The 12285-nt window shown below is 53.7% G+C and overlaps 1 protein-coding gene across 3 annotated transcripts in view; it reads right to left on the reverse strand.

Moving 5' to 3' along the window:
* Nucleotides 1–3221: 3221 nt before the first annotated feature.
* The window catches only part of UVSSA (UV stimulated scaffold protein A), a 43282-nt gene continuing 34218 nt past the window's right edge, over nucleotides 3222–12285 (reverse strand). For all 3 annotated transcript variants that reach the window (XM_032135651.2, XM_032135653.2, XM_032135652.2), the window contains 4 exons: nucleotides 11014–11197; nucleotides 10259–10367; nucleotides 7259–7433; nucleotides 3222–5403 (listed from right to left, as the gene is read on the reverse strand). In XM_032135651.2, the coding sequence (XP_031991542.1) occupies nucleotides 5310–5403; nucleotides 7259–7433; nucleotides 10259–10367; nucleotides 11014–11197 (562 nt within the window). In that variant the 3' untranslated portion in view covers nucleotides 3222–5309. The remainder of the gene's footprint in view (nucleotides 5404–7258; nucleotides 7434–10258; nucleotides 10368–11013; nucleotides 11198–12285) is intronic.

Below are 12285 nucleotides of genomic sequence, written 5' to 3' on the forward strand. Positions count from 1 at the left end.
ACAGCAGAGACCAGCAGCACAGATGAGAAACACGATCCCACTATATGCTGTTTACAAGAAACACACTTTAGATTCAGAGATACAATGTAAGTTAAAGGGTGAAAAAAGATACCATGCAAACAATAATCGAAAAAGACCTGAGTGGCTATACTAATAACACACAAATGGGACTTAAAGACAACATTTTTTTCACTAGAGACAAAGAAGGACATGTCATAATGATAAAAGGGTCTGTTCATCAGAAAGAAATAGAAACACAGATGCACTTAACAGAGCTTCAAAATTTATGAAACAAAAGCTGACAAAACTGAAGGATTCAATACCTCACATTCAATATCAATATAACTAGGCAGAAGATCAATAAGGGAAGAGAAGATGTAAACAATCAGACAACAAACCAATCAGACCTAATAGGCTTCTGTACAACACTACAAACCAATCTGACCCAACAGGCATCTATACAACACTACAAACCAATCTGACCCAACAGGCTTCTATACAACACTACAAACCAATCTGACCCAACAGGCATTTATACAACACTCCACCCAACAAGAGCAGGATAGATATTCTTCAACACTCTGGGACAGAAAATACGGTATGCCAATAACATAACTCTCAATACATATAAAAGATGGGAAATCATACAATCTATGTTCTTTAGCCATAATGGAGTGAAATAAGAAATCAGTAACAGGCCAGGCACGGTAGCTCACGCTTGTAATCCCAGCACTTTGGGAGGCGAAAGCGGCAGGATCACTTGAGCCCAGGAGTTCCAACACAGCCTGGGCAACACATTCGGCCCCTGTCTCTACAGCAAATTTTAAAAAATTTAGCCGGGCTTGGTGGCTCATGCCTGTAGTCTCAGCTACTCGGGAGGCTGAGGTGGGAGGTGGAGGCTGCAGTGAGCTGTGATCACAGCACTGCACTCCAGCCTGGGAGACGAAGTGAGATCCTGTCTCTCAAAAATAAGAAAAGAAGTCAATAACAGAAGGAAACCTGGGAAATTCACATATATGTGGAAATTAAACAACAAACTCTTAAATAACCAAGAGATAAAAGAAGAAATCACCAAAGAAATCAGAATATACTTTTAGATTAAAAAAAGGGGAAACATAATAAGCCAAAACTTCAGGGATGAATAAATCAGCGCTGAGGTGAAATTTACGGCCACAAATGTCCGTATTAAAAGAAAGATTTCAAATCAGGAAGCTAATTTTCCATCTTAAGAAATAAAGAAGAGAAAATAAAACCCAAAGCAACCCAAAGGAAATAATAAAGATTACAGTGGAAAATGACAAAATAAAGAATGGAAAATCATAGGGAAAAATCAACAGAACCAGAAGTTGTTTCTTTAAATAGATCAACAAAATTGATAACTCTTTAGCTAGACTGAGGGGAGTAAAAGAAGAATCAAATTCCTAAAACCAGAAAACACTATGGATAGGCTGGGAGCATTGGCTGACATCCACAGTCCCAGCACTTTGAGAGGTCAAGGTGGGAGGTCACTTGAAGCCAGGAGTTTGACAAAGATCAGCCTGTGGGCAACACAGCAAGATCCAGCCTCTACAAAAAAATTTTAAGAAAATTGGGGCTGGGTGTGGTGGCTCATGCCTGTAATCCCAGCACTTCGCTAGGCTAAGATGGGAACATTTCTTGAGGCCAGGAGTTTGAGACCAGCCTGGGCAACATAGTGAGACCCCATCTCTACCAAAAATAAGCTTTTAAAAAATTAGCCAGTCATAGTGCCATGCCCCTGTAGTCTTAGCTACTCAGGAAGCTGAGATGGGAAGATTTCTTGAGTCTGGGAGGGTCAAAGCTATAGTGAGCCATGATTGTGCTACTGTACTTCAGCCTGGGTGACAGAGCAAGACTCTGTCTCAAACAAAACAAAACCAAAGATAGAAAATTAGCTGAATGTGGTGGTGCATGCCTGTGGTCCTTCCTACTGGGGAGGCTGAGGTGGGAGGATCACTTGGGCCCATGAGTCTGAGGTTGGAGTGAGCTACGATTGCACCACTGCACTCCAGCCTGGGCAACAGAGTGAGACCTTGTCAGTTAAAAAAATTTTTTTTAATGCTATGAACAATTAGATATGAACAGATTGCAACAAAGAACCTAGAAAGGGACAAACTCCTGGAAAGATGCAAACTACTGGAACTAAACAGATCTATAACAAAGGAAGATACTGAATTAGGGAAAAAAATCCCACACAGAAAAGCTCAGCCTTCACTGGTAAATTCCACCAAATGTTTAAATAATTAACAATCTTTCACAAACTCTTCCAAAAAATAGGAGGGGAAGGAACAGTTCCCACCTCAATCTATGAGGTCAGTAGTGACGTGACTAAAGCCAGACAAAGACACCACAAAAAGACTACAGACCAATATCCCTCATGAATACAGATGCAAAATCCTAGCAAACCAAATCCAGCAGCATAGAAAAAGGATTATACACCATGAACAAGCACAATTTACCCCATGAATGCAAGGTCAGTTCAACATATGAGAAACAATGTAATACACTGTATCACTACAATAAAGGACGAGAATCATACTATCATCTCAACAGATGGAGAAAAAGCATCTGACAAAATTCAATACTTTATGACAAAAACACGCAACAAACTGGGAGGAGAAGGTAACTTTTTCAACCTGATAGAGAGCATCTACACAAAACTGCATTGTTAGCATCACACTCGATGGCGAGAGACTGAAAGCTTTCCGCTAAGGTCAAGAGTAAGACGAGGACGTCTGTTCTCACATCTATTCAACATTGTCCTGGAGGTACTAGCCAGAGCAATTAGGTAAGAGAAATAAAAGAAATCCAGATTAGAAAGAAAGCTGTTTGCAGATGACATGATTTTGTGTATGGAAAATCTTAGGGAACACACAACTAATTAGAATGAATAAACAAGTTCAGCAAGGAATGCAGGACACAAGATCAATACACAAAAGTCAGTTGTACTTCCACATATTAGCAATGATCAGCCCCAAAATGAAATTCAGAAAACAATTACATTTGTAATTGCTTTTATAAATGCAATTTATAATCTTTTAATAATTTATAATTGCATTTATAATCCTTTTGGTTATAAATCAAAAATAACAAAATATTAGTAAATTTAACAAAATAAGTGAAAGACTTATATACTGAAAACTACAAAATACTGTTGAAATAAATTTAAAAAGACCCAAATAAATGGAAAGATAATCAGAAGCTCATGACTCAGAAGATTTAATATTGAGATGGTAATACATCCCAATCTCTAGATTTAATGTAATTCCTATCAAAATCTCAGCTGCTTTTTTTTTTTTTTTTTTAAGAAACTGATGAGCGGATCCTAAAATTCATTTGGAAATGCAGGGAATGCAGAATAGTCAAAACAGCCTTGAAATAGAACAAAGTAAAACTTATCACAACAAAGCAACATTGATCAAGGCACTGTGGTACTGGCATAAGGTTAAACAAGTCAGTGGAATAGAGTCAAGTGCCCACAAATAAGCCTGTACATTTTTGGTCAATTGATTATCAATAACGGTGCGAAGATAATTCAATGGGGAAAAATAATGTTTTCAACAAACGGTGCTGGGACAACTGGATTATCTACATGCAAAAGAATGTGGGCTCTTACACCACACACAAAACTTAATTCACAACAGATCAAAGATCTACACGTAAGAGCTGAAATTATAAAATGCTTATTAGAAACTAGGTGTAAATCTCTCTGATCTTGGATTAGGTGATGACTTCTGAGATGTGACAGCAAAAGCATAAGCAACAAAAGAAAAAAGCAGGTAAATTGCTGGACTTCATCAAAATTAACTTCTGTGCTTCAGAGGACACCGTCCAGAAAGTGAAACAACAGTACGGAAGAAAGTTTTTGCAAATCGGCCGGGCGCGGTGGCTCACACCTTAATCCCAGCACTTCGGGAGGCCGAGGCAGGCGGATCACGAGGTCAGGAGATCAAGACCATCCCGGCCAACACAGTGAAACCCAATCTCTACAAAAAATACAAAAATTAGCTGGGCACGGTGGTGCACGCCTGTAGTCCCAGCTACTCGGGAGGCTGACGCAGGAGAATCGCTTGAACCCAGGAGGTGGATGTTGCAGTGAGCCGAGATCACGCCACTGCACTCCAGCCTGGCAACAGAGCAAGACTCCATCTCAAAAAAAAAAAAAAAAAAAGTTTTTGCAAATCACATGAGGATCTAGTTTTCACAATATACATATAAACTCCTGGCCAGGAGTGCTGGCTCATGCCTGTAATCCCAACACTTTGGGAGACCAAAGCAGGAGGATTGCTTGAGGCTAGGAGTTCGAGATCACCGTGGGCAACACAGTGAGACCTCATCTCTACAAACAATTTAAAAAATTAGCCAAGCGTTGTGGTGTGTGCCTGTAGTCCCAGCTACTTGGGAGGCTGACGTGGGAGGATTGCTTGAGCCCAGGAGTTTGAGGCTGCAGTGAGCTATGATTGTGCCACTGCACTCAGCCTGGGTAAGAGCAAAAGCCCATCTCTAACAGAAAAAAAAAAAAAAAAAATGTTACAACTCAAGACAAATAATTCAATTAAAAACAGGCAAGAGATTTGAATAGACTCCTCTCCAAAGAAGATACACAAATGGCCAGTAAGCGCACGAGAAGATGTTCAGTATCCTTCTTCAATGCTGCTGTGAACATGTGTGCACAAGCTGCCGCACGGACAGGTTTTCACCTCCTTTGTTTTATACATTGGAGGGGAACTGCATGGATAAACCTTGAAAACAGAATGCCAAGTGCAAGAAGCAAGAAGCAAGAAGCCAGGCACAAGAGGCCACACGTATGAAAAGGCACATCCAGAAACAGAAAGCGGATAACTGAACGGTTCACTAGCCTTTGTGTTTGTGTTAAAAACAGCATTTGCACAAAAATGGGTTTCCCAGAGTTCCTCTGCGTGGTCACCTCCTGGCTGGGGAATGCACGCTCTGAAGGCTGAGCTGCACCCACATTCCGTCCGTGCTGAACCCCACACCACGACATGCACTGGCCCCACGAGGACTCGCAGATGCCCTCTGGAACAGGGCTGCTGCCGGCGCTCACATCTCCAGGCCCAAGAGCCTCTTGTGAGAGGCCAGACCCATCACCAGACGATGCCGAACCCTGTAGCAGCAGAGCGGCCATACCTTCAGAGCATTTCAATGCACCCTTTCTTTACATCAAACACAGTAACAGAAAAAGCATGGTTACTGCCCAGACGCACGTCCACTCTGCTGTCCTGAGACACTGGCAGAGGGAGAAAGCGCTGACGGCCAGTGCACTGGGCTCTCTAGTTCAGTGCGTAGTTAAACTGGTTTGAAAACTTCTCATGCTTCTTCTGGTCCATCCGGTTCATGGCTGCCACTACCCTCCGCACAGCTGCCCTGTGGGGAAACAAGGCAAGATGTGACCTGGGAGGCTTCCAACAGGGGCCTGGGCTCCAAGTGGTGCTATCGCCAAGGTTAGGCACTGGTCCTGGGGCAACTGCTGCCCTGGGACGCTGACAGACTGCCTGTGGGTGCCACCTTCAGAGGCAGATGACAGAGGCAGGCTTAGAAAGGGCCACCCCAGGTCCCAGAGCCTGGGTCTGTGGCGGGTGGTTCTGCGCGGTGAAGGTGGCCCCAGTCCCACCTTGGCACTTCTCCCGCGGTCTCCCGCGCTCCAGGATGAGGGCATGGCCTCCCCCTTGGCCTCCTGGGGAGTGGCCTTGCAGGAGATGCAGACAGGAGGCATCAGGATGGCCCTGCCCGCTGCTGCACGCATGGCTCCACAGCCAGGGCTGGAAACCCGGAGGGCTGCAGCAGGGAGGGCGTGGGCCGGGCAGGCATTCCCAGGAGCAGGATGAGATGTGCTGTGCTGAGCAGCTCAGGTGCTGTGACGCACGAGGGTGTGGAGCCGGCAGGGCCTGAGGCCACCATGTGGTGAAGCTGCCGCTCAGCTGCGGCCCCTGTGGGGCTGCCAGGCACTGCTATGGGGGCCCCTCGAGGCAGGGTTTCGCCTGTGGTCACCCCAGATGCTTTCTGTAGGGAGGGGTCTGGGCCACAGAGCTGCTGTGAAGAGCCAGCTCCTGCCATGGGCTTCACTGTCCCCATGAGACACAGGGAAGAGGCGTGGCACGGGCCCATTGGCCCTTCCTCCTCCTGGGCCTCAGCACCAAGGCTGGCCTCTGCCCCTGGCTGATCCACGGGAAAACAGCCTCACCCGGGGCTACCGGGGGCCGGGGCGCCTTGGGTGGCCAGCAGACGTGACGGGTCCTGCCCTGCGCCAGGGGTCCCAGGCAGCCTCTCCACAGCCCCCACCGGCGCCCCTGCCCCACCAAGCAAGGCTGTGGATGCGCCACCCACAAGCCCGGGGGAAGCTTGGTCTGAGTGCTGTGAAGGCGCCTCCTGTCCGAGCCCGCTCAAGCCGGTGCACGGTCATGCTGGCCAGGAGGGGCCTCCTCCTCCCGCTGCACTTAGCACCTTCCAGGTGTGTCCAAGGGAGGGTTTCCGGGACAGTGACGGGTGGGAGTCACCTCACTGGTGCTACCAGACAAACCTGCACCAGCAGGGACTTGGCACCGATTTGGGAGGGAGTCAACAGCCTCAGGTGGCTTCTAAACAAGCATTCTGGATATTCTTGGGCGAGAACAAAGCAATGTGAAGGCAGAAACACAAGGCCGTGCGAGTGGCTGGTGCCCCAGCTGACAGACCGCACACAGGGACGCCGGGCTGGTGGGCTTCGCACTCTGGTCCCGCTGAGGCCTCACCAGTCACACAGGCCCACGCTGGGCTGCAGAGACACCAGGCCAGCCTCCCAGAGCCAGTGCTCAGAGCAGCCACGCTGGGGCTGGGCTCTGCTGGGGCTGACGCGTGGACCCCCGTTCTGCCCGCCTTTGCAGTCACCGCCCTGGGGGCACAGCCAGGCAAGGGAGAGATGAGGGGGCTCACTCTGCACCAGCCAAGGCCTGTGTCCTGGCATGGCTCCCCCACTAAGTGAGGATGGCGGTGCCTGGCGGTCGAGCCCCTCTTATCCTGGGGAATGCTCAGGGGCATTCCTGATCAGACCCTGCCTGCTGCCCCTGCTGGCTGGCACTGCCCCTCCCCGGGGAAAGGCCGGGTGGTCCCCCAGGGGAACTCAAAGCAGGGGAGCCCCTGGAGGCCCCAAGTCCCTGGAATATCTTGGAGCTCAGATGGCCTCCCTCGAACACCCTCACACGGGGGGCCACGCGGTGGGAGGTGACCCAGCAGCCACTCTTACTTGGCGAAGACTTTTCTCCCGATGCGAGCGCGGGTGGTGTTGGCCTGAGCCTTCAGGTTGGTGAGGCTGGGGTACCTCCTCTTCTTCCCCCTGCCTTTCCCGCTGTACCTGGACGAGCCAAGATCCTGCCCTGTGGCTGCTTCCACGTCTCTCATCAACTCAGGGTCCTGCCATTCTGCAAACAAAACTCAAGCACTTCAGGAGACGTCTGGCACTGACCAGAGCCCCTCTTACCCGAGGCCCCCAGGAGGGGCTCTTGGTCTCGTCCTGACAGGGGGGCCGGGTCGGCTTGCCCACGGCCGTACTCTGGCACCAGCAAGCCTGAGAGGATGCTCGGCGGGTAGGGTTCCCTGAGCAACAGGCTGGGGAGGGTGGGCATGCTGGCCCCCATGGGGTGAAGGCGACACAGAGCTCACCCCCACCGCCCCACACCCCCCCAGACCCCTGCAGCCCAGAGATGGGGAGCCGGGGCTGGGCCCAGAGGCCACTCCTAGGGTACCCATGGACCTCCCAGGCTGGAAGGCGGCCAAGGCCAGCGGTTGGGGGGTGGCGCCATCCGCAAGCTATTTTCCTGCCTGCAGGCTGGACCGTGCCCCACTAGGCGAACGGTGGCCCTGCTGGACACGCCTGCTGGTGGGAGGTGCGTGTGGCAGGGCTGGGCCAAGCCCCACTAGGCGAACGGTGGCCCTGCTGGACACGCCTGCTGGTGGGGGTGCGTGTGGCAGGGCTGGGCCGAGCATGAGGCTCCGCAAAGGGCTTTTCTTTTTCGTTGATCCAAAGACGACCTGGCCTCAGGCCTCAGAAACGCAAGCTGGGGCTCTCCGAGACAGAACTGCCCTTCCCAAGCAAGCCGGCCACTGTCTGCTTGAGGCCCTGTGGCAGTGAAGGGACACAAATGTCAGCAGCCCCACTGGGCAGCCTCCCAGGCTGAGAGTACCCACTGTGCAGATGGCACTGAGGCCCTCGGGGGTCACAGGCCCAGACTTCCTGCGGGGTTCCCCACACAAGGCGGAGGTGGGCCTCCACCAGGCGTGCTGCTGGTCGGGCTCGGGAAGGCCACCCTGACGAGACTGTGGTGGCCGAGGGACTTACAGACAACCCTGGCTCGCAGAAAGGGGCCGGGCACCAACGCTCCAGAGGCACCTGCTCCTGCAGACAGGACCCCACGAGCTGAGCCAGCGGGACCAGGCCACGGGGGCGACCAGGCCACGGGGGCACATCCCCGGAGGAATGCCTGTGCCTCGGACGGATGGCCAGGCCTCCCAAGTGGATTCTTTGAAGTGAAGGAATACGGGGCCCACAATTCAGATACAGGAACGATTAATCCAAGATTAAGGAAAACTGTCCAAACAGTTTATCTCCCAGTAATAAGAAGGCGTCACAGTTTAGGAACCCAGTGAATGGAGCAATTGTTTAAACACAACGAAAAAGCCCCGGCACCCAGCAGAGATGGAGCGAGCGTCTCAGTGAAATGAAGGAGCAATTTAAAAGCCTTTGAGGAAAATCAATAGCTGCTGGGACCGCGCGGCCTTCCTGGGCGCTGACGGGCCCTGCAGCACCACGCACATTGTCACTGAGGTTAGCACCAGGGAAAGGAAAATTGCGCCGTGCGCGAGGGAGGCGGGGATCAATACTGTAGTTAGTAAAGAGATGCTATTTCACATCTGACTGGCCAGCGCCGGCCGCAGCCCGCGGCCTGATACCTGTTTGTTAACAAGTCACCAAGGGCTGGAAAACCAGATACTCTTCAGGGTTGACACAAAAAATAGGCACTTAATTTGCTCCTGAGTGTGAGCCACCAGGGAAGGCCTCACCCGGAGATTAGCAGGTCAGGGCCCTCCCGCCGCCCAGAGCTGAGCTGCTGCTTCTGGGCATCAGGCTGCACTCAACATCCGCCTCTCATGACCAGAGTGCAAGATGCCCGGGAGCCATGACAGAGACAGCTTGGAAGGGATCCTGGACCCCCAGCGGTGCTCTTCAAGACAAGGTGTGACCCCCCTGCTTCGGGCCAGGGCGAGGCCTGCAGCCGTGGCCACTCTCCAGAAGGGACCGAGGCCAGACGGGGGCTCACGCCTGTAATCCCAGCATTCTGGGAGGTGAGACAGGAGAATCCAGGAGTTCAAGACCAGCTTGGGCAATACAGTGCCACCCCACCTCTACTAAAAATAAAAATACAAAAATTAGTCGGGCATGGTGGCATGATAATTCCAGCTACTTGGGAGGCTGAGGCAGGAGGCTCGCTCGAACCTGGGAGGCCGTGACTGTGCCACTGCACTCCAGCCTGGGTGACAGAGAGAGACCCTGCTTAAAAAAAAAAAAAAAAAAAGCCAAATCAGATTTAAAAAGGAGAGAGAGTGCCTGAGGCTGGCCAGGGCCTCTAAAAACAAATCTTCCTTGGAAAACAGATACACAGGGTGGGCAGATGGGCCTGGGGTAAGACAGGGCGGGTGGATGGGCCCTGCGACGTGGCAGTGCTGCCCCACAGTGGCCTTGCTGTCCGGGGCCTCCGGGCACCCACACTCCTGCCGCCATAGCGGTGGCCACACGCCTCCTGGACAGAGCTGTAGCCACCTGCACACTGAGGCAGATGCAGGGCATGGCTGAGGAGGCCACAGGGGTTCCTGGAAGCCACTCTGGGCTCAGCCCAATCACTTCTCTCGCCTCAAGGCCTTCACCTGCCTGAAAACACAACGAGGAAGCAGGACCCAGCCACGCAGATGGCACCTGTGGCTTCGGGGCCGTGGGTGCCCACATCCCGGTCGGGACCTCACGAACATGTTGACTCCCCCTGAAGCCGGAGCATCCTCCGGAGCCCCCAAACCCAGGACCCTCGGGGCAGCATCCCCTCTTGATTCTACCAGTTATGACCGAGAGGCTTGTAGCTCCGTGGACCAAGCTGGCAGAGTGGGTGCTCTGTGACTCCGCAGACACACCCCGGGCCACTAGTGGCAGCGAGTCCCAGGCTGTGCCTCCCACGGTGCCCGCCCCGCCCAGACCTACCCGGGCGCTCCTGCTTCTGCAGCTGCCGCCGCTGCTCGCGAGCCCTGTCCTCCGGGTCGAGCGGCCGTCCTTCGTCGTCCCTTGGAACGATCTTCCCATGGAAAGGGCACTGCACAGCGAGGACACAGTGGCCGATGGTGGGGAGGGGTCCGCCCGCCTTGACCACCTCCCACCACCACGACTCGGACACAAACAGCGACCAGGGAGGGTAGCATCACGGAGCCAAAGTGTACACAACCCTGGAATCACGCACCCCTCAGGGGAGGGCGTCCTGAGAGCCACAGGGACGTGGGGATGGCTCCGTCCTTCCTCTGGAGCCGGGAGCCCTTGGGCAGCTGTGGAGAGTCTAGGCCTCCCTCAGGCCAGCATGGCCATAGCCACCCCCTGCACCATGCCCAGCTGCCAGGCTGGGAGCTGCCCTGGCCCCCTGGCCTCTCCTCAATTCTGAGGAGCCCAGGCCCAGCACAGACCCGGGCTGCGACCATGGAGGACACTGTGTGTCTTGGCCCCTGGAGAGTCCCCAAGCTGTGTGCCCAGGTGTCAGGCTTCAGGGCCCTGGGCAGGAGCCCCAGACACCATTCTCTGATGTCCAATGGCTAAGCAATTTCTGCCCACCGTGGACAAGCCCCTTCCGTGGGCTTCTCAGTGCTCACGAGCATCCCGACCCAGGGCAGGGGTAGGTGGGGCTCAGCACCCCTCTGGCTGCCCCACCTGGTCCAGCCCACACCCACCCCGCCCTCGGGCCATGGCCTCACCTTCAGCCGGTCTTGGCGCTCACAGAGCCGGCCGTCTGGCCTCGGGGCACGGCACCGGTGCTGCACAGGCTCAAACCTCCCGGCAAAAGTGATGTGGCGGCTCCAGAGCATCTCGGAGACGTCAGCGTTGACCACTTCCTCCTCCACCTCGCTGGGCTTCCAGAAGCGGTGCTCGGAGTCAGACCTGCAGACACAGCCAGAGGCCCTCATAGCGTCTGCAGGGACCCCAGAAGAGCGTGGCCACAGTGGTGCAAGCACAGGGGAAGGCCAAACACCACTGCAGCCCAGCCACCCCAACCCTGCGGACAGCACCCAGGCAGGAGAACACAGTCACTCCTGCCTGGGTCTGAATTCTGACGCCACGTGAACCCGCTGCGAGACCATGGGCACAACTGCCTGGGTCTGAATTGACGCAACGTGAACCAGCTGCGAGACCACTGTCACTCCTGCCTGGGACTGAATTCTGACGCCACGTGAACCAGCTGCGAGATCACTGTCACTCCTGCCTCGGTCTGAATTCTGACGCCACGTGAACCAGCTGCAAGACCACGGGCACAACCGCCTGGGTCTGACTTCTGATGCCATGTGAACCAGCTGCAAGACCACGGGCACAACCGCCTGGGTCTGACTTCTGATGCCATATGAACCAGCTGCAAGACCACGGGCACAACCGCCTGGGTCTGAATTCTGACGCCATGTCAACCAGCTGCGAGACCACAGGCACAACCGCCTGGGTCTGAATTCTGACTCCACGTGAACCAGCCGTGAGACCATGGGCACAACTGCCACCTGCAAGATGGGTTCTCTCTACAGGGCAAGGGCGACAGCTGCTGGGTCCTTGAAGCGTGACCTTGAAGGCTAACAGGGCATCCACATGAAGGTCTTCTTTCCACTGCAGGGACGTAAGGACAGGGCGGTAGTGCACCCAGGAGAAGGCGTGAAGGCCGTTCAGCCCTTGGCAGCACAGAGGGGCCGGGTGCTGGAGACCAGACTCCGCTGCCCCAGGTTTCCCAGGCGTCCCAGGTCTCCCAGGTGTGTCCGCTCCCATGCTCTGCTGTTGTCACCAGCCTGGTTAGAGACGCTTTCCTGGGGATGCCACGGGATGGGGGAGCTGGGTGTGCCGGCCAAGAGGAGGCCGGCCTCAGAGGACTCCGCCCCCTGCCCACCTGGATGCCCAGGCAGGGGAGAAGTGTCTGAGGGGCCCTCACACAGACCCGACTGCCCCTGTGCTGTCACCAGGCCTCCTTCTAGGGCACACAGCCACACTTGGGG

The sequence above is a fragment of the Hylobates moloch genome, unplaced genomic scaffold (genome assembly GCF_009828535.3).
Source record: "Hylobates moloch isolate HMO894 unplaced genomic scaffold, HMol_V3 SCAFFOLD_17, whole genome shotgun sequence".
Classification (NCBI taxonomy): domain Eukaryota; kingdom Metazoa; phylum Chordata; class Mammalia; order Primates; family Hylobatidae; genus Hylobates; species Hylobates moloch.